The 22,628-nt window shown below is 37.9% G+C and overlaps 1 protein-coding gene across 4 annotated transcripts in view; it reads left to right on the top strand.

The window, feature by feature from the left end:
* EPC1 (enhancer of polycomb homolog 1) overlaps window positions 1-22,628 on the top strand; it is a 64,913-nt gene that overhangs the window by 39,131 nt on the left and 3,154 nt on the right. The window contains exons 3-14 of one of the 4 annotated variants that reach the window (XM_017741467.1): window positions 1,885-2,044; window positions 3,804-3,949; window positions 4,035-4,241; window positions 4,634-4,782; window positions 6,083-6,239; window positions 7,545-7,721; window positions 7,825-7,914; window positions 8,000-8,148; window positions 9,227-9,579; window positions 15,699-15,782; window positions 21,946-22,064; window positions 22,146-22,232. In XM_017741467.1, the coding sequence (XP_017596956.1) occupies window positions 1,945-2,044; window positions 3,804-3,949; window positions 4,035-4,241; window positions 4,634-4,782; window positions 6,083-6,239; window positions 7,545-7,721; window positions 7,825-7,914; window positions 8,000-8,148; window positions 9,227-9,579; window positions 15,699-15,782; window positions 21,946-22,064; window positions 22,146-22,232 (1,818 nt within the window). In that variant the 5' untranslated portion in view covers window positions 1,885-1,944. The remainder of the gene's footprint in view (window positions 1-1,884; window positions 2,045-3,803; window positions 3,950-4,034; window positions 4,242-4,633; window positions 4,783-6,082; window positions 6,240-7,544; window positions 7,722-7,824; window positions 7,915-7,999; window positions 8,149-9,226; window positions 9,580-15,698; window positions 15,783-21,945; window positions 22,065-22,145; window positions 22,233-22,628) is intronic. The other 3 variants (XM_017741468.1, XM_008639273.2, XM_017741469.1) reach the window with 3 other exon arrangements.

Below are 22,628 nucleotides of genomic sequence, written 5' to 3'. Positions count from 1 at the left end.
GTGTCTCTGAAGGTGAATTGAAATTGATACATACAGGAGATTAACTTTTTTCAGTGGGGGAAATTTTATCCAGTTGCTTTTCGTAATACATGGCTCTACTAAGACTGTCCAGTCAAATTCTGAGTATTTTTGTAATTGGGATGAAAGGAAGGTGATGGCGTGATTTGTGCTTCTGTTTCAAGGATATTGTTAAGATATCTTTAAATACACATTACTAAGACCTGTTAGTAAAGAAGTATAGGCTGCTGGTACTTACTAGCTGTGTCCATATCAAAGGTGGACCAGAGAAATTGAAATCATAATTTAGTGTATGACGTCAATTTCTTCTCTGAAATAAAGCATTTTTTGGTGTTTAGAAACACAAGTTGGGATAAATACACCAGGAACCCTTATCTATTATAAAACCAGTAAGCTTTTGCTGTTACTAAAGAAACATTGGCTATTACTATGCGTTTGACACAGAATCCTACTGTGCTATATGACGATAAAGCTTAGTTCCCTCTTAGGCAACAAGTTGTAGCTGTGTAATCCTGAAGAATTATTACAGGTTACAAAATATTGAGGTGTCTGACAGCAATACTTCAGTAAAAGGTAGAAAAGAAATTATTTTGTCCGTACCCAAGACAGAATGCTGCCACACTTCCTAGGTGACGTGTGCGTCTGGACTTAACAGATAATGCAGGTCAAAACCAGTGCAGTGAGTTCTACTTGCAACTCTGCTATGCCTTATTCTCATGATTGGTGTCTACCAGGGATGGATGTGAAATAATGTCTGCCTTGTTTGAATATAGGCTTAAATCCTATGGATTCTTTTAGCAGAATTACATGTTAGAACACGGTTGAATTCCAAGCTGCATCAGCTTTGCAGTTTACAATAAAGCCTGTTTTATAATGTTCTTAATTATTTTTTTTTAAAGTCTAGACAGAAGATATTAATTGCCCTTATTGTACCAAAGGAGTTAAATTTAAGTCAGACAGCCAAAGATGCAGTAAGATCACATGAATGAACATCATACATTCAGTGTTAAAACCGACTGCTACCCTTCTGCTGCAGTTCTTGCTTTCGAGTATTTCAGTAATCTGGTTTATAGCATCTCACTGAGAGATGTATTGGCTGGTCTAACTGTTGTAGCATTGGGGTTTACTGAGCACCTAGGCAGGAACAGAATAGAAACTTAAGAAACCAGCATTGCTAGTAAAGAAAAAAATACCTTGTTGTATTGTCAGTAAACCACTTAAAGACGTGCTCACATGTTGCTGTGTGGGTTTTTGTTAGTAACCGTATGAACCCTGCTGATACTACTCACTGTCTTGACAGAACTGTGGAGAGAATGGATTGCATTTTTGCTGTTTTTTGATGAATTAGGAGGAGGAAAGGGAGGATAATGGGAAGCATTGCAAAAAATGAGAATGTCTTCAGGAGCCATTGACTAGGTAAGAATAGTCGCTGTTCATTGGCAATGATGGCAAGGCCTCCTTTCTGGTTTTCTGTCATCACTGGCAATAAATGGCCAAGGCAAGTACCGAATAGTACCAGAGTCAATATCGGTCTGCCGCTACTTGTTGCAGTCTGTATATCTAATCAATCTTAAGTGTCTCTCCAGAAACAGCGACGTACGGTTTGTGTGTCTCGGTGTGCCAGGAGCGCCGACACGACTGGAGGAGTTGGGAAGCTGCGGGGTGTGAGGGGGTGTGCGAGGGGGACAGCGCCACCTGCCGGGGAACCGTCCGGCCTTGGCACCGCACTTGGGATGCGACCATCGGCGGCTCGGCTCAGGGGTTTACAGTGAGAGCATTTGCAGAGAAATACACCTGCTTCAACTTGAGCAAGTCTGAGTTCTGGAAGTGTTTTCTCAGGTTTTCGTTTCACCTTTTTATTTGTAGGAACATCATCTGCAGCGGGCTATCTCAGCACAACAAGTCTATGGAGAGAAGAGGGATAACATGGTTATACCGGTTCCAGAAGCAGAAAGTAATATTGCATACTATGAATCTATATATCCTGGAGAATTTAAAATGCCAAAGCAGCTGATTCACATACAGCGTAAGTAAAGTAACTCATTCATTGAAGTCTACATTGAGAATTTAATTTTGCTAGTAGTTAAGACATTATTCATAAATGTTTGTTGAGCTCCCATCAGAACTGACTTCTAAGAATTAATTCTTTTCAACATGTTGAAAAATACATAGTACTTGCTGAAGAAGTACCATAACAACAGTTTGCAAGGAAATTTAGATTTGTTAGCAAGGATAGACGCAAATCTACACATAGCTAAGAAACAGAATACCTGTCCCTGAGGTGTAACCAATATAAAATGGCAGTAGAGTGGATTGGGAAGCCAACCAGAAATGACAGTAGCAGCATTTGCCTATGCCTGGTGGAAGTATTCTACATCTAAAAGCAGATGGGTTTTGATATCACTGATGATGTGCAAATTTGTTGTGGTTTTGTTTTTGTTGGAAGATAGCAGCTATTTGCTATGGACGTGACCCTTCACGTGAGCACCACATTACTTCAGATAACTTTGGAAAAAATTATGAAATATACAGTCTGTTGCAGAATTCTGTTGCATAGTGTAATGAGCAGAATTTAAGAAGTAGCATCTATGCTGTGTAAACATATCTCATGCCTAATTAACTTTGGTTAAATGCTAGACTTCTGTATCAGTCTGAGCCTCAGTAATGGCTTAAAATATGAGTTGCAGACTAGCATGGGTTAGAAAGGACCTTTTAAAGATCATCTACGTCCAAGCCCCCTGCAGTGAGGGGGTTCAACTTTACCAAGATGCTCAGAGCCCGGTCCAACCTGACCTTGAATGTTTCCAGGGATGGGCATCCACCAGTTTTCTGGGCAACCTGTTCTAGTGTTTCACCACCCTCATTGTAAAACAGTTCTTCCTTCCTACTAGCAGTCTTCCATGCTGATATTAAGGTTGTACTTTCATTCTTACTTTCCTTATCTAGCAGTTCTAACAGCTGGCACAGAACTTTAAGGTGCATTATATTCTACCTATTTGTTTATTAAAAACTAGATATGTTTTCACATGTATACTTGGGAAGAAATTTGACTTTAAGGTGCATTATATTCTACCTATTTGTTTATTAAAAACTAGATATGTTTTCGCATGTACACTTGGGAAGAAATTTCTGTCTCTTACCACAGCAATTTGAATGAGGCATGAGAACTAGGGAGTCGTGTTTCAAATGCAGAATGATGTGTTTTTGTAGGATACTGTGAAAAACAGTTGTTTGCATTCTGCAAAACATTACTTGTATTTGAAGATGCTTTGCTACACAGGGTAGATCATACTGGGCCAGTGTAGTCTGACTCATCTACATCACAAAAATCATTGATGAGAATATGTGTAAGATCATTGTAATACAGTCTGCACATACTTCGCTAGAGTACCTTTGATGTGTGTTGGGGCTGAAATCTTAACTGCTGATCATACAATACAGAGAACTGCAGAATGCTTGGCACCCATGAAGACTCTAACGAATCTAAAAATTTCTTACTGAAGCAGTGAGGCAGAAAGCTGTTAGGTGGTTTGACCACTAATAAGTTTTCATTGGTTAACAAAACCATAACCAGTAGATATCAACTTTTATGCCTGATTTTAACAGGGAGTTTTTTTTTCAAGAAAAAGACCTCAATATTTACATCAATGTGGAAGTAGTATTGCTGCAACATTCAAACAAATAATTTTGGTTTTCTCTTGAGAAGTGTGATGTGTGCTCTGGGCACTATTAGAACAAAACATTTTTGTAGTAAAACTAACTTCAACTTTCACTGTATCATTTAGCTTTTAGTTTGGATGCTGAGCAGCCAGATTATGACTTGGATTCGGAAGATGAGATCTTTGTGAATAAGTTGAAGAAAAGAATGGACATCTCTCCTTTGCAATTTGAGGAGATGATAGACAGACTAGAAAAGGGCAGCGGTCAGCAGGTACAACGGTACTTTGAATAAAGAATTTGAAAGACACACTCTATGTATTACTGTATGAAAGTGACATGCTGGGTTTTACATTTAGCCAGTCAGCCTGCAAGAGGCCAAGCTGTTGCTGAAGGAAGATGATGAATTGATCAGAGAAGTGTATGAGTACTGGATTAAAAAGAGGAAAAATTGTCGAGGTCCCTCACTTATCCCAGCAGTGAAGCAGGAAAAACGAGATGGTTCCAGCACAAATGACCCTTATGTTGCTTTTAGAAGACGAACAGAAAAGATGCAGACACGAAAAGTAAGTATATCAGTGCCTCCCTCAGCTTTTCTTTCTTTTCATTCTCCGTCTTCCAGAAAGTTGCTTATATAAAGAAACAATTCTGCAATGTAGTATAACATAATGAAAAATGGGATGTTCTCTTTTCAATTTGCAAGGGCAAAAAACATAAAACGGCTTTAGTCCAACTATTAAATGAAAGTTTATATTCACTTTTTCACTAAATTTACTGTTAAACCTACTTAGGGTGTTGGCAGGCTGTGTATCATTGATAATGTGCACATGCTTCTCTTTGGTTTAGCATGTGACTTGTCTTTTTTTTTTTAATATACCTAAATATTTAGAACTTACTTTAATTCAGATTATTTAACTTCAATAATATGGGGAAACATACATAATTTATGTATCTACAGAATCGAAAAAATGATGAAGCTTCTTATGAGAAGATGCTGAAGCTGCGTCGAGATCTGAGTCGTGCAGTAACCATCCTGGAGATGATAAAAAGGAGGGAAAAAAGCAAGAGAGAGTTGCTGCATTTAACACTGGAAATTATGGAGAAGAGGTAATGGTTATTGAAAATTTGCTGCAGAAAGCTTTGGAAACTATATTCGGATTGCTGCAAATATTTGTACAGTGGGAGATCTTTAAGTTCAGACTCTGTTTCACATTTACAGGATAGCATAGTCATATTTGCCTATGGAAAAAAAAAATTAGGAATTTGCTTATTATGGGAGGGTTATTGTCATACTAAGCTACATCATTTTATTACATGTGTAGATGCTTTCAAATGTATGTATCTACTCCGTATTCTATACCAGAAGAGAGATCATAGTTTCAAGCGAAGTCATTTGAAACTGTGTGTTAAGCATGTAGATTAAGGAAATCCCAGCTATTTTTAAGGCCATTTTCAATCATTACCATTCCTCTCTGACTTCATGGTCTTCATTCTTTGCTAAAAAAGCTTGATCTAATACCCTCTTGTTAGGAAAACAAATAGACATTTCGTACAGTATTAAACGTGAGAGTCATCTCCAGCTAATGCTTCTTTTGCCATCCTGTTGGTCAGCTGTGCTGAGGGCCAAATGCTTTGCCAAGTGTCAGCTTTCCCAGTCGACTGAGGATCACAATTGCAATATGGAGATATCCTTTAGGTTGATACTTAGAATCTGAATAGACTTTTCTAGCATAAATATCCATGTTTGAAGGCAAATGTTCTGAGTCAGCAGCTAGTCTGGATTTTTAGGGAGACAAGCTGAACTAGCTCTACCAGGGCATTTCTTTTAAGCCCTGAGCATTTTCAGCAGAAACGTAGAGAGGGAGAAATTGTGAAGATTATTCCAGTTGCTTTTTAAAGAAAACAAGCCATTGAATAGAGGAAAGACTCTAATACCTCCCTCAGAGTAGAGAACTGCACTTCAACTCAGCATTTGTCACAGGACTTGAAATGTAATGTTTCATGGATCTCCTTATTGAAAATACTCCATAACACAAAAGAGGGAGGATTCATGAATAAGGCATTCTGCTTCACTATTTTAAGACTTTGAGTGATAAATGTATGGTCTTTAAATGGCACCAGTCCCCAAGGAAGGGGGAGGGTAACCCTCTCCTCTTCTTTCCTTTACAGTATTACCTTTTGGAGATGCTTTACAGGGTAGTTGTCCTGTTTCGTCTGGCAGCATTATTCATTGCAATTAATTTTATATGTTATTAGTCTCCTTCTCTGGAATCATACTTTTTGTGCTTCTTGCTGATGTCCTGGATGTCCCTTTACCCCAAGTTGCAAGCATTAATTTGTGTTTTTCATTTTTTTACCAGATGGACATAGTAAACATTCCAGCAAATAAAATTTATTCTCATTTCAGGTATAATTTGGGTGACTACAGTGGAGAGATCATGTCTGAAGTCATGGCACAGCGGCAGCCACTTAAACCCACCTATGCTATTCCCATCATTCCTGTGACTAACAGCAGTTCTTTTAAACACCAAGAAGCTATGGAACTGAAAGAATACAAAGTTAAAGTAAGTAATGTCAGTAACCAAGTTACTGTTCATCCTGCGAAGTATACAAAATACACCATTTTAGGTTTGGAAGAGGGAGGAAGCTTTTTGGAACTGGCAGTAGGGTAACAAAACTGCAAGTGAAATAAAATGGCTTTGTTCTGTTGGAGTTTCAAGGAAACAGACTACCAGCATTCTTCAAGACAGAAATAAAGGAAGTACAGACAAACTACAGATAAAAGGACACATGCAATTGTGTTCTTATTCAGGGGGACAGAAACATTTTTCTTTACTACTGTACATAAAGATAGGATGTCCTGAACAAAACTGTATTTATTATCTAGATGTTGTACAAAGATAGAACTAATGATGTGAATGCCATGTATTGTTTTAAGTTACGTAGTTAATTTAATATGGAGGGTTGGGATTTGTTTTGTTTCTGAAATATGACCCATTGATAATTGTCCCTCTGCTGTGTATATTTGGTTTCATATTTAAGTAAAGTGTCAAATAATCTTAGTTGATTTAAACAGCTGACAAGTACTTTTCTCCCTGCAGGCTTTAATTTTGTGTCATACAAAGCATAGCTACAGTGCGAACAACTGAGCATGTTAAGTAGGTCAGGTAACACAGGATAAATGCTGAGGTATAATTTGAATTTTAAACCAAGACAACTTGTAATTGAAGAATATCTAGAGGCTGTTCTGAATTTGATGAGGTGGCTTGAATCAGTGAATTCTTCCACTGATAGTAAAGCATTATCATTGTGTTTGCTGGTGTGTACTTGCTTATCAGTGATGTTGGATCAGTGCAGTATGTCACAGCTTGGAAACTTGGGAAATGCACTTAAACTTGGCTTTGCATTGTATCGGGGAGTGTGTTTAATTTTTAGAGACGTTTGCAAGATTATAGGTATCTTTGAGAAGTCTATTTTTGCCTTCAGAGCACTGCTTGATGCTTAGTAATACCCTAACACTGCATAAATGGCTATCAATTGAAAATGCTAGGAAGTAAAAAAAGTGCCTCATGGACATCATCATATATATTTTGGTCTAGATCTTCAAAGTAGTACTGTTACCTTAACTGCTAGTGAATTACCTAGCACAGATTGAGCAAACAGTGCTTGATTCTTCCTTGTCTGTTCAATGTTTCAATTACTGGAAATGAAATACAGGCACTCTGAAATGACTGCATGTTTTACAGTGAAGATGGTAGAGAGATGAGTTCATGTCATTAGCTTGCTTACGCAGGAGTTCATTTAAATTCCTGTTTTAATGTAATTTTCTTCTGTGTGTAATTTTACACTGCTTTTTATTTTTCTTGCAGCAAGATAAACCTGATGTTATTAGACCCAAAAGAAAGTATGAGAAGAAGCCAAAAGTCTTACCTTCGTCCGCTGCTGCTACTCCTCAACAGACAAGTCCTGCTGCACTGCCAGTCTTTAATGCTAAAGATTTGAATCAGTACGATTTTCCTAGCTCAGATGATGAACCTCTCTCCCAGGTAGGACCTCTACAGTTTTGTGCTGCTCTTTGGGAAAGTAAAACTGAGGAATTTTCTAATATCTCTCCTTTTACACTATGCTTACCCCATCTCCTCTTTGAAGGTTTTGTCTGGTTCTTCGGAGGCGGAGGAAGAAAATGATCCTGATGGTCCTTTCGCCTTCCGTAGAAAAGCAGGCTGTCAGTACTATGCTGTAAGTAGAATTTCCTTATGCATTATGAGGCAGAGTGTCATTGTGGGAAGACATCTTGTGTTTAATTGTTTAAAATTATTTTAAGCCTCATTTAGATCAACCTGGCAACTGGCCATGGAGTAGCCCTAAGGAGGGAAGATTAGGAGATGTGCGTTACAGATATTGCTTAACCACCCTCACTGTACCCCAGAGGTGTATTGGGTTTGCACGAAGGCGGGTTGGCCGTGGTGGAAGGTGAGTGCTGTGTAATTGTTGCTGTTTATAAAAATAAAACTAAAAAAACCAGTAAGATGCAAAGAACAACAAAATCTAAAAAAAAACCCAAAAACCAAAAAATAAAAAAATGGAGACATCACAGGGAGATTAGCTGGCTAATGTTTCCATTTTTATTTTGCACTAGTGGAAGCTGTTTTAGTAATGTTTTCCTAAATAGTTCCATTTTTGGACATGAAAATACATGTGTATCTTCAGTTGTGATTAGTTTGTTTTTATATTATTTGCATAGCTGTCCTCAAACAGTAGCATTTCAAGATAGCAAAAATTGTATTTTGCAAAAAATGCTTTTCAGAGTTTCGGCTGTATTTGGTGATTTTGGGAGAGGTGCTTAGAAATTACAATAACTGCTGTATTTCAAACTTGTGAAAAATATCAAATAATTACTTATTTCAGGCATTTTGCTTTTAAGAATATTCACTGAAAACAATTTATAAATGGTTGAGTGTATATGATGTTTTTAAGGAAACAGTATATTTGTATTAAGTGTTTATTAATAGTAAGAATGTGATTTGCCTTTCAAATTTATGCTTAGCACCTCTTCACATATTAGTAAGCCAGCTTGGCCAGTCGGTAAGATGACTCTTACTGGGATGTTTGCAAGGGGATTTGGAAGTTAGTGTGCGACATCCCTACTGCATTGGGATGGTTGTAGGTATAGTCAGTATATATGGGAGTAAGGCTTTGGAAATGAAGTTACTTTAGGAGGACATGTGAATCAGTTTTTGCTTAATCAGTGTTATTCTCTAGGTCTTTTTGTTTTAATTCTATGTTGTTGCAGTGTCTTCAATATATACATGATGTACCTCAGCTCTTCAGACAGTAGAAGCTAGAATATACCTAAATGTACTACTTACTGTGAAATAATAGATGGTCGTGCATTGTTGTCAGGGGAGTGTGTATATGTGTGTTTGCTTGTTCTAGAACACTTCCATGTAGCTTTTTTATCCCTTTACCATCCAGAAGCACACGTCAAACCAATAACTTCCTTGGTATTTTCTTGCCACTGTATAATTGTGCATTGTTCTCCTGGTTTTAGGGTGCTACTAGACAGAGCGCATTCGGACTACGATAATGCATTTCATCATCTGGATTTGGAAAGGTTTTCCTCATCACAACACTCTTCAATCAGTCAATTTGCCAATACCTCAGAAACAAATACCTCGGACAAATCTTTCTCAAAAGACCTCAGTCAGATACTAGTCAATATCAAATCATGTAGATGGCGGCATTTTAGGCCTCGGACACCATCCCTACATGACAGTGACAATGATGAACTCTCCTGTAGGAAATTATACAGGGGTTTAAATCGAACAGGCACAGCACAACCCGGGACCCAGACATGCAGTACCTCTATACAAAGTAAAAGTAGCAGTGGTTCAGCACATATTGGTATGTTTATTTTAACAAACTTGCTTCTAGAAGTTTTAAGCTTATGTCAGAAAATCCAGAATATCATTAGGTCATCCATACTTTACACTGTGGTCTATTTTGATGGTAACAGCCCATCTTAACATGTATCTCCTTTTTGCTACACTGAATTTATTTGTGTTCATTGCTAACAGTAGTGTACTGCATCTGAGATTTATACAAATGCTACAGTGGTATATAATTACAATTTTAGAAATATGAAAGTTGAAAAAACAGTACTGTGTAGGGTTTAAGTTGACTGAAGATTTGGATTTTTGAAATTAAAAATACATTAATTGAAATGTTGATATAAAATGTTGATTAAGGACCAAATTTTTTCTAGTACAAGGTGTGGCAGTGATGGGAAATGTTTAGGTAAAATGTTTGCATTTAAAATCCCAGCATGCTATGAATTGTTACTTGAACTTAAATGCCATTTCCCAGGTAAGAAGTACCCAGCCCACCCTCACTGATGCATCTGCTTATGCTTAGCAAAACTCTTGGACTAATCATCTCTACATCTTGTCAGCAAGTGGCAGATTACATCTTGTAGAACTTAATTACAGATTTGAGGATCTGACTCTGAAAAAACATGATGTGGTAGTGGTTTTTAATGGGAATACTATTGGATAGCATCACTCTTGCTATAGGATTCTTCTCACTAGAAGACTGGTATTTACATGGTTAAAATGGAACTTACTAACTCTTCAAAATTAATGAGCTATTTACTGTAAATGTTGCCTTTTAATAGAAGGTTAAAGTGGTGTAATTTTTTATAAAAAAAACCCATAAAAGTTCACCATGGTTTTGTAAGGAGCCCTCTAGAATCATATTTTCCTTGCCATTTTGAATTATGGCTTTGGAAACCAATCAGAAAACCTGGATAATGTAGGAGTGTGGTGAGCTGAGATGCGCTGTACTGGTTTGAAAACAAACCAGTGGGAGATCGCGAGTCAGAATTATAGTTTAATCGGAACATTAAAATAAATGCAATAGTACAAGAACACTGACAGAGTCAGGATGCAAGCTGACCCGCCCTGTTAGTCAGGGTGGTGGTAGCAGTCCAGATGAAGTGGTCCTGTTGAAGCAGTGATCCTGTAGAAGGGTCTGGTCTTCACCTGAAGGTCCAGTGGTAGCTCTTGTCCTCTGGGAATCCAGTAGGTAGGGCTGCTTGTGGTATTCCAAACCCTGGGTTATATCCAGGTGGGAATGCTTGGCTCCTCCCCTTGGCCAGAGCATCTCACAATGGGCTGATGTAACTCTGAGTCATGTGGTGGGTCCTTGATTGCCCATTAAACAAAGATAGCCCCCGAACAGAGTTACCAAGGATGAATCATGGTAGGAGATGATGAACACTGCCCCACCTGTTTTAACAACTTGTGAAGATGATAATAGAATACATACTAGTGGTTACATCTTACATTGTAACCTGGAACATGCATATACCTAATAAATTAAGGGAATTGTGGATTGTTTTGGTGATTTGCTTTAAGACTGTTATGCTGGTATCAGATAACTTTAATTTTCTGTTTGCCACTATATTATGTGCCTTCCCTCCTCTATCATGTTTTGAGGTTTTTTTTCCTGAAAATTCTTTCTCCTTGCATTTGTAGAGTTAGTGAGCAGCTTTGTTCTGCTGCTTTATTTCATGCTTCTCCATGCTGTCCTAGAGTAGGTCCTTGCCCCCATGCCCCTTTCTTCTTTCATGGTTCTTCTTGCTGGAAATGTACAAGGGCCAAAACTGATGATTCTTCTGGTTTGTGATCTTAGTGTGGCTTTTGGTGTTTAAATTCTGCCCTTTCACTGGTTTGAATCAGTAAACCAAATCCAACTGAACTGAGGGCATTCTCTGCCTGGTGGCCAGTCTGAATTGTGATAAATGGTAGCCAGATTACAAATGTGAAAACAAAACTAATGTATGTTGAATAGACTGTAAATACACTGAAAAATATTAATGGGCAATGCTTTACATACGAAAATCACATAGACTTGAAAAATTGGCTGATGGATTTTAAAGCCCATGTTTCTGTGTGTGTCTATAAATAAACACACGCACATCCTTTTATAGTGTTTTTTCCTGAAATAGATGGTAAGGATATTTATCTACATCATTTAGGAATTAAATGGAATTGTTATTTATGTTGATGAGTCCCATAGAAGGTTTTAATTGTGTGGTTGCATTTTGAAGCCCGTGAGAAACACATGCATGTAAGTACCAGGTATATTACATTCATTTGTGCTTGGAATTCTGTGCGAATGATTTAGTATCTGTGAAAAACATTTTAAGTTAGTATTCCAAGCTTTTCAAAATATAAATGTGGAGTTTAGTTTCCTAAATTTTTTTAGGATTTGATATGGCAATTAAATGTTCAATAAAAAAGTATAGCTGTCTGAATTCATAGATACACTTTAAATTGGTTACCAGAGTCCTTGGATAGTCACTTGCAATTAATACAACTAGGTAGATTTGTGTTCATATAATTATAAATAATCTTAATTGTGATTCTTGTTGCATTGGCGGTATATATGAGTCTGTGTATATGTGGTGTATGCTGATCACCTGTTCAAGTGTAGGTGTTTGTAAGGAGCACAGTCTATTTCAACTTCATCTTGGTGCCAGTCTGGTTTTAGTGGGTTTTTTTTTTCCATTTCTGAAAGGATTCTGTGAGATACGTTGTCTACACAGATCACAGGGGTGTTTGCGTGTCTCATGTATGAGTCTGACTTCCTCAAAGGTGCCTGTCAGTGGGGGCTACAGCTGCTGAGTTATGTCTTTATACTTTCTGTAGCAAATACTGTAGAGAACATCTGGTATCTAACAGCCATCCTGAAGTTTTTCTAGTAGTTACTACTGCAGCTTAACAACCCTATTGGGTTTCCCTGATCCTTTTTAAAGCTGGGAGTTTGTTGTGGGTGTGGATGTTCTAGGTTTGTTTTTTCTTTGCCTTTTAGGTTTTTGAAGTGGCAGTTGGTCTTTTGTCAGAAAACACTTAGTAATACATCTCTATTTTTTTTTTAAGTCATTTTATCTTTTCACTGCTACTGTGACTTGTGGTCAAACAATATTGATTACTTTTAAGATGTTCATCCTGGGATTCTGTAGTGACCAGCAGAGGTGGTCATGTTGCCATACGTATTGTGTGCCCTCGCATAAGTTTTTTTTGTTTCCCCACTAAGAAAGTCTTGAGCTTTTTCTGTCTTGCATGATCCAGACATGCTGTTGACGTGGAACAACTGCTGTGGAAAATACTTTTCTCGGGTCTGTTATACAAGGCCAGCAGGGCCATGAAGTTGAGATGGTATCTCAGGTCTTCTGTTCATGAGAGGGTGTGTTACAAAAGCTGTGCTGTAACATACCATTCTCTGGCTACAGGGAGTATTATTTTCATCCTGAAGGATCAGAGAGAGGTTTCCACAGAGCTGGGCGTTGTATAAACATTTTGAAGTGCCTTTGATCCTAAAGAAAGGCAATTTATTCTGATTCTGACTTTGAGTGCTCAGTATTAAAGATCTGTGGAGGTTGTTGCACTGCGATTTTGCATGTAAACCAAGAAGGCATGTGTTAAAATCCCTTACAAGTTACCTGAACACTTGTGTGCTGAAGGCTAGACTTTGGCAGCAGGATCAAGTGGCCAAGTAGCATTACTTGCGTAGGGGGTGGTTCCTTCTGATCTTACTGAAGAATTATGAAGAAGTATCCTTTACCCTCTTGAAAAAAGAGCTGATTAAAAGGTATTGACACGTTATTCAGAACATCACTAAAAAGGAAACAAGAACATTAAAGCACTATTGTTGTGGAGAATTAACTTGTTCAGCAGCAGAACTACTTCAGAAAAGGAGCCTGTATTGCTGGCAAAATTACTTCAGTAAAGGAGCCTGTATTGCTGGCAGCGTCAAGTTTCTCAGTCATAATCTTCAGAGATGGAGTGTACAGTAGGCATGAGTATTGATCTGAAGTGTTTGTGTCCCCTGTTAGATTGATTTGGTTCTGCCAGGCAAATAGTCTTTGGACTGCATCACTTTAGAGACTGTGCTCTCTGCTGGAGACTTTTCTATTAAATGTGTTGCATTCACATTTTTGAATGCTTGGATCTCATAAACGAAAGTTAGAGACACTTAAAGCTGCACACATGGATCATTCTGTTTCAGCCTTGTGTTTAGGAAGCAGAGCAGAGATACCTATCACTAGTGAAATACTGGAGCACTGGTTCCCAGGCTCTGCAGTAAGAGCAGGCTACAGTCTTGCATTCTGTTGCTTTCTGCTTTAGTCACCCAGAAGCTGGATCACTTTGAAAACAGTGTCTAAAAGCTGGCAAGGCTAAAGAGGCTGGTGGTTAACTTGAACCTGCTCATTGAGTTGGGAAATCACTCTTTTAGAAGAAGCCTTACTGAAAATTGTTAGGTTTTGTGTTTGGGATTGTAGACATTGCTGTATATGAAAAGCTGTGGGTATCCAGAATATAGTCAAATGCCCTGCATTCTCTTGTAAACTAGACATTTAGGTCATGTGATGCAAATAGTGCATTGCTATTCAGTAACTTCTGCTGTGGGAATTCCATAGAAATAACATTTTTCCCAGTCAACTTGAATGCCTTTTTTGGACCTCCTAATCTGCTTTTTAAAAGCAGTTTTTCATGCTTGGGAATCTAGCAGGGTAGTGAGCTATGCTTCCATTTCCCAAATATATAATGTTGGTTGATGGATCTGTACTTCTTCAGCCTGGAGAAGAGAAGGTTTTGGGGTGACTTAGCTGGGACCTTCCAGTATCTGAAAGGAGACTACAAGAAAGATGGAGAGGGACTTTTTACAAGAGCATGTAATGACAGATCAAGGGGGAATTGATTAAAACTGAAAGAGAATAGGTTTAGATTAGATATTAGGAAGAAATTCTTTACTGTAAAGGTGGTAAGGCACTGGAACGGGTTGCCCAGAGAAGTTGTGGATGCCCCATCCCTGGAAGTGTTCAAGGCCAGATTGGATGGGGCTTTGAACCTGCTCTAGGTGAAGGTGTCCCTGCCCATGTCAGAGGGTTTAGAACTAGATGAGGTCCCTTCCAGCCCAAACCATTCTGTGATTCTATATTGTTTTGTCATGTTGTCGTTAAGGTGTTACACCTAACACCAGATTTTAGACAGCCCTTTTCCAGAAAGAAACAGGAGGGAGCTCCTCAACCCTTGTGGCAATTCCTTGTAGCAATGTAGAAGGACTTACCCATGGCTTTTACGCCATCACTGGCTGTTTAGATGTTATTTAACCGTTGTAGCTGTAGTATTCTCGACACTGCTCTGTGTTACTGTTTTCACTTTTTTGAAATGCTTCTTTCACATTACAGGATAAACTTGGTGATAAAAAATACTGAAATTTGTAATGGCCGCTTCCAGTTATCATTGGAATTTAATAGTCTTGGCCCATCTGTGGCTGCACTGTTGAGATCCTAGTTGAAAAGCAATGGCATTGAGAGTAACAGGTGCTTATAACCCATCCTAAACTTAGTTGAAGGAGGAAATACTAAAAGGAAAAGCCTCTTTAGTCTGGGAAATGTGACTGTGGATGGGGGAAGAGTCAATACTTTTTGAAACACGCAAGCACTTCCAGAGAATTCAAGACTTTGTAGTCTGACCAGATTTTCTCATTGGGTTTCAATTCAGCTGGAGTAAAACTTTGCTCCAAAACAGTGTATTTCTGGGCTTGTGGATCTGTTACACTTTGCATCCCATGCAAGGATGGTCACATTTTTAACTGCACAGTAAACTGTGTGTACCCCAACTGGCATGTGACATTTTGGCGGAAGCTAATTTTAACAATAATGGGCAGACAAATATAAATGCATAGCAAGTTTTCTAGCTTTTATTCAATGGCTAGCAAAAAATCCTTATTAATTATTTTCTGTCTGTCTTCTGCTACCAAGTAGCGAGTGCATATATAGACCTTATATCTAGTTTATAATTTCTACAGTTCTGATGGTAGGAGTTTCACACTTAAGTTCTTTGGGGCTAAAATAAAAGGCTGTTGTAGTAGTAATCAAGGGCATAATGATTCATATTCTCATAGTGTCTAATCATGCCATGTTTAAGTAAAACCAATCTTGAACTTCTTTTCAGAAAGTGAAACATCTTTGGGTCTGGTGCATCAAATACTAAATCACACTGATGGCTCTAAGTCTCTCCAATCTTCTGAATTCACTGGTGAGAACTTGCTATACAGTAGAAAATCTTTAACCAGGGAGTGTAAGCCAGATAACATCTCTCATAAGACAGAGATTTTAAAATGTGATGTTCTGGATTACTTAGCATTGTGATCGATGTTTGCTTTGCATGCACTTTGGCATTAGTAACCACTGATTGTTGTCTTATACAACAGGGATGCAATGCTCTCATGTATTTCTCTTAAGAAGACCTTGTGACATGATACATCATCTTTCCACACACATTAGCAGTTCTGTAGTTTATTGAATTTCTGAAAAAGTTTGGAAGCTTTAGTTAAGTGACCTTTCTTCTATTACCTGATCAAAACTCCCTTTTTAATGGTTATCACCTCCACTGAAAGGATTAGGAAATCTAGTATTCTATAAATGGATTAAGAGAGGTTCTTTGAACCTAATGTAGTCTTAATGCTTCAGTTTTCCCACTGAAATATCATTTCTACTCTTGAGAACAAATACTTAACTTGTTATGAAACAGCTTTTAAGCGACTGCAATTTAAAGATCTGATTCTTAAGATTTAACCAGAGTGAAACACTTGCTGAAAGGTTTAATTATGCTGTTTGAGTCTCTCAGTATCAATTTTTTTAAAAACTTCATTAAAGAAAAAAAAAATCTTAGCTAGATAGGTCAGTGTGTTTACTCCACAAAGCTTGCTCAGTTTGCCTGGCAAATCTAGTGAGCATCTTCCGTTCAGGAAATGAAAAGGAACGCCAGTAGAGCGACCAGGAGCTTACACATGTGTTTTCTGGGGTATGCTCCCTCACTTTTTCGGAAACTGGTTATTGTGGTCAACTTCTTTAAAGTCTGTGTTTTCCTACGTAAGGGTAGAAGAGTAACAACAAGTGAGTGATCTCACAGTAAAACTTGCAGCAGTAGCTGGGAGGGGAGGCTGTGGCTGTTTATCATAAAAAGACCCATCTGTTCTTACAGATTGCACAGCCAGCCCCCCCCACAGACACTTGTCACTGGTTTTGGCCACTTTTGGGAAGGACTTGAGTTTTTGGAGAAGCTAGATGTAAGCTACAGAACTGTAAGGCTAGTACATGTTAAATGCTGTGGTACAACCAGTGAGCTCTGTTAGAATAGTTTCATATTGCAGTATAAAACTGTGAACTATGCGTCTTTGAAAAGTCCATTGGCAAGTATCACTGTTACTGTGTGCTCCAAAAAGCAATACCTGAGTATCACCATCCCACAGAATTTGGTTGATGTGTAAACAGAATCATGCAATTGGAAAATGATACTCAGTGGCTTAGTTTGAGAAAAAAATAGATATATAATTATCCCAAAGAGTACAAATACTCATATAAATGAATGTAGGAAAATGCATTCATAGTGCAGTGTGCAATAACTCAGTTTTTGATAAAACAAGATTCATAGCTGTCACTAAGGAGATACTGAGCAGTCATTTATCCTGTCAGTCAGTATCAGTAATGTACAGTGTTTCTTTTCTTCTACCTTCCTTCCATTCCTTTTCGCAGTCCGTAAGCCAGAAGACATTTCCTTGCTGCCAAAGTACAGCACCAATACATTGCAGAATATTTGTTTGTGTTGTCCCGAGCTGTTAAATGAACAGGATAACAGCATGACACCATGTACTGACTTTAGATCTGAAGGTTGTCTCAACTGAAATATTACCACTTGATACAGTGTGCTGCAAAAAAATAAGGAGCATTTGTATAGCCAAGTCTCTTGGTAAAGAGCTGCCCATCTTCTGATAACCATCTTGAGATATGAATAATTCCAGGCGGAGTTGTGCCTTAAAGGTTCCTCATTTAAGGTTAGAAAAGGAGTTGGGCTAGGTTAACTTAAGAGTCAAGTGACTTGCGTAAATTACTGAAAGTGTCTTGGAAAGTATGTAGAAGTTTTGTGGCAAGGTACAGCTGTTACCTGAGAAAGACAGTTGAGATATTATGAAATGATAATGTTCTTATTTATTGTGTATTAGTAGTGTTGTTTGAGATTTCCCTCTTTACCCATCACTGTGTAGTGAATGAAACTGGGTGTTTTGTCACTGTTTAATTTGGTAAATCTTGTACTATTAAATAGTCGTTACTGAGCGACGAAACCATGACCTCTGAGGTCTGAGCATGCAGTTTGAGAAGAGTCTGTAAGCACTGCATCCCTGTTTAGGGCTGCTGAAGCAAGGACCTGAATTAAAATCTCATGTGTCATCTTTAACCATTGAATGTTATGTTTTGTCCCTGTTTAGAACGTCAACCTGTTGTTCATCTTTCTGTTGCTTACTAACGTTTTTTAAAGCCTTGGAGGTCTCCAGTAATGTCAGGAATCTGTAACTTTGTGTAGTGTTGTGTAGCAGTACTCTCCTGAGTTGCGAGAAATGCGGTTACTGATTTAAGTGTTCAGAAAAGCTCTGGGCTTCCTGCTCGCCTGCACAATTTTTTCCAGGCCGATAAAGAGCGGTGTATGACAAAAAGGGAATGACATTCATTTTTGCTACTACTTCTACATGTACCATTTTTCTTTTGACATGCATGAAAGGTTATCAGCTGTGTCCTTTCTCCTTTCTAGAACAAAAATGAGAAGAGAGTAAAATTTTTGGAAGAAGGTTCTTGGGGATACTCACTGGTTTTTTTTAGATAAAGTGATGTTAGCAAGATGCTGAGTTTGGCACCCATCCAGTTGCATCAATGCTGCATTGCAGACAAGCAGAAAGTGTTCTCTGCAAGCCATGTAACACATTAATAGCAGCTACATTTTTATGCAGCAAAGCATTCTGTTCGAATTGGTTCTTTAAAAAAAAGACAGCTGAGCTTAGACTTGCCCTTTGGGAAACTCAGGACCGTGCCTGCAGATGTAGAGGCACAGTCAGTCAGGACACCCATGACTTCGCTGTGCTGAGCATATGTGTGATTTCCCCAGTTCCAGTCACAGTTGGGTGCCACAGGAAATGAATATGTAAGATTAAATAGGTGAACGTACTTTCATGTGAAGTACATACAGATGGGTTTTTTTCATGCATGGGAATGATAGTTTTCAGAAGCAACTTATATATCACAATTAATATGCTTATCTTTTCAACTGAAATGTAATATAAGCTGTAGTCTGAGAGCAGGAGGGGAAGAAACCCAGTGGTCATGTTAACAAAATACATGGTGGCTTTTAACAGAAGAGGAATAAAGCATGCTGTCCTAGTTTACAGGTCTTGAGAAGAAGTTTTGATTTGGATAGTTCACAGTAATAGTAATGCTTTCATTAATGCTAACTTCATTGTAGTGTTAGCATGGAGAGGGAAGACCTGGCTTATGTAACTACAATCTATAACCCATTCTGGTACATTAGCATGTCTGTCTATGGAATGGAAAAGGAATATCAATCAGATTATTTTAGGTGGCTGTAGCTTGCAGCAGCCCTTCATGAGCAGTGGTGTGTTTCTAACCTGGATGCAACTGACTCAGGATTTCACAGTAAAGCTCTGATAGTGTTGTAAGTAGTATTTTGAAGTGTCTGTTTTAATAAGGGAAACAGCAAAAACGTTGCTGAGTGTTTAACCTAAATTGAAAAAAACTGAAATTAGTTGTTCTTGAGCATATTTTCCAGGTAGTATTTTTAAGTGGAGGAGAAGCAGTTGGAATATAGATGAAGGTGATGGTGGTAGTAGGGTTCTTCTGTCACTTGTTTCCTTTGACAGCTGTATAACTTCCCAGACTGGTGGGAAGCATACAACTCCTAAGGGTTACAGGCTGCTTAAAAATAAATGAACTGATGGTACAATTTCAAAAATACAGCTTTTCTAATTGTCACTTTTGGAAAGAAGGGAGAATGCTTCCAGCCATTCGTTATTTAGCATAGTCTTTCCTAAACAAACATAGCTTGTCTGCATAGGCTTCATTTGCTGTTGTTCCAAAAGAAAGCAGTATTTTGGAGGTGGTTAAACCAACACAGGTGACTGAGTTTACTTCAGCTGTTTTATACCTAGAATCTTAAATATATTTAGGACTTAAAAACTGAAGTGAACTCTTAATAAATTTTGCTTAAATAGGTACAAGTGAGGTGATTATGATGGTGGAAGCCTTAATCGTAGTCAAAGATGGTGGTACGACATCCTTTTTTGCCCTTCGTCATTCTGTGTGTTGTCTTTATTTATGTAACTTATACAATCTACTCCTAAGCAATATATTTACAGTGTTATACTACAGAATAAAATACCTTGTTGATGGAATCATAGAATATATGGAGTTGGAAGGCACCCATCAGTATCATCAAGTCCCTGCTGTCCCTGCGCAGGTCACCCCAATAAATCACACCATGAGTAAATAAATGGAACTTTCAATATCATTCGCACTATTGGCTAAACATATGCTGATTCTAAATTTTAGGGTTTGGAAAAACAATAGATTATGTATCTCTCAGTACCAGAACAGTATATGCATTTTCCTCCCTCTGTTACTGCTGCTCAGCTTTCTCATGTTGATCTTTGTGTGCTAAAGCTTTCTTGCTCTAACTTATGTTGGATGGCAGCTTAAAAAAAAAAAATCTAAAGGAGTTGTAAATTTTATTTTTTGTATAAATTAAACAGTCATCTCCTTGAGTATTTATTCAATGAATTCTAATTTGTTTGGTTTGGGGTTTTTTTTAGAAAGGACATTTGAGTGAGGTTACTACTTTTAAGCTATTCCTGTAGGAATATTTATAAATTCTTGCAGTGATATTTAACTGTAGAAGTATTTAGAAGTAATTTGTTGCTTATGGCAGTATAAATAAGTGCTACATCCCTTCTTGCTCAAAGATGTTACTTACAAAAAAAGGTAACCTGAATGTAACAGCTGAGTAAAATTTTATAGCTTCAAATTTTCAGATAGGAAAATGCTGGTAATAATTCCAGTGCAATTTCTAATACATACTAGAAGTAGTTTGAACAATATTTAAACACCAAAAAAAGACAAGCACACCAGGAAGGTGCATGCTCAGCAGTGTTTGCTCTGATGTTTCCAAATATTGCAGCCACTTACACTGACTTATTCAAGATTTACATAAGATATAATTGGTCTTCAGAATCCTGCTGTATCTATAAGTAGGACATTATCATAATTTTGATGCAAACATTATTTTCTGCAGGCAAGCAAGCCTGAAGGAGTAGACTAACAAAAGATTCTTTAAAATTTCAATTTGTGAACAGGATTTAAGTGTGGTAGTGATTTGTTGCCGAGCAGTAGTGAACTTCCCCGAAAGCATGACTTCCACTGCATTCTTGAAGTACAAGTACTATTTACAGCACGTATTTGGGAACATTTGTACAATCTGAACGTAAAACGGAAGGAAAATCTGAAAGGTGTATCCTTTGCAAGGGCATTCACACTCTAACCTTGATTCAGTTTGTAAATTGAAATCTGAGGCTTCGTTTTGTTTTGGAAATGTAAACTAAAAATCCTTGCACTGAAGTTAGTTAATGAAATAGTGATTCTGCTGCACCATTGGGCATCCCCTTGTCAATCTGTACAATTAACGCTGTGTCAGTTTTATACCTGTGGGCTAAATGGATAAAATTCTGCCTGACTTGTGGTGCACTGAGTTGCCTCTCAAAGATTTTAAAGAGAAGGGTATAGTTCTGTGAAATTCGGTATTGATGGAGTTACTTGTATGTGTGTAGTTACAAACAAAAAAACCCCTGTACAGCCATAGTCTGCACAGTTGTGAGCATGCCAAACCTAATGTTTTCAACTAAAACATAAATCTTAGTTGTAGGCCCTTGCTGCTTTCAGAGTGCTGTCAGTGAGGGTTGCATTGCAGTTGCCAAGTTTGGCATATAAACCTATTTCACTAATAATGCAGGTACTGTAGCTTCACAAGGTAAAACCAGTGATGCCATTTCTACCTAATCATTCTTTTTAATCTGTTTTTAAAGTGGGCTTGATTGCATTTTGGTTCCTTTCTCCCCCTCCCTTTTTAGTATCTTGAGCTAAATTCAGTTAAAGCCTATATACTAAACAAACAGAGAAGGTGTAGTTTGAACAAAAATTTCTAGGAGGATGGCAGCCTTTTTGACATAAAGGTGCATTAAGGCTCTTAGGAACTTGCTGTGGTAGTTTTTTTGGGGGGTTTTAGGTTTATAAAGTAGATGTGTTTATATACACAACTCCTACATATTTTGATATAGTATTTTCTCATTTTATATTTTGTTCAGCATTTACAGCCGAACAATACCAGCAACATCAACAGCAACTGGCACTAATGCAGAAACAGCAGCTTGCACAAATTCATCAACAGCAAGCAAATAGTAATTCCTCTGCCAACACATCACAGGTGAGGGATTTGTCTGTGCTATGATTTATCCCTCATTGTTTCCCACCAGGGTTCATCTCTAATTGTCAACTGTTGCCATAGAACCTTGAAACTAACCAACAGGAAAGTGGCTTTCGCCTGAATCTACATCATAGCCATTCTGTAAAGTGTTTAGAAGGGACACTGCAGGTGAGTGTGGCAGGCATTGCCTCTGCTCCCTCTTAACAAAAAAAAAAAAGATGGGTCAGTCAATTAATGAAATTTTCAAAGCCTTAGAAATATGAATTGCAGAAATCTCCAGCCATATCATTATCCTCTTGTCAGTGGGGGATTTTCCAAGCAGAATTTTAGTTAATTAAAGCTAACTCATACATATGTCCTCCCATACAGCTGTGGAAGTGTCTAATACTCATAAATGTGTAGTGAGATTACAGTGGTGACAGGCATACGAAAAGGTTCAAAGTTGCTTGCAATCTGAACCTCCAAGTCTCTGAATTGGGTTTGGAGTTTCATGAAAACAGGTTGATCTGTGAAACAGTGTTGTTACATAGAACTTCAGAAATCAGCTTCTTTGTGTTTTGAATA

This window comes from Corvus brachyrhynchos, unplaced genomic scaffold (genome assembly GCF_000691975.1).
Source record: "Corvus brachyrhynchos isolate BGI_N302 unplaced genomic scaffold, ASM69197v1 scaffold167, whole genome shotgun sequence".
NCBI classification, from domain to species: Eukaryota; Metazoa; Chordata; class Aves; order Passeriformes; family Corvidae; genus Corvus; species Corvus brachyrhynchos.
This window is presented reverse-complemented; position numbering and strand designations above follow the sequence as displayed.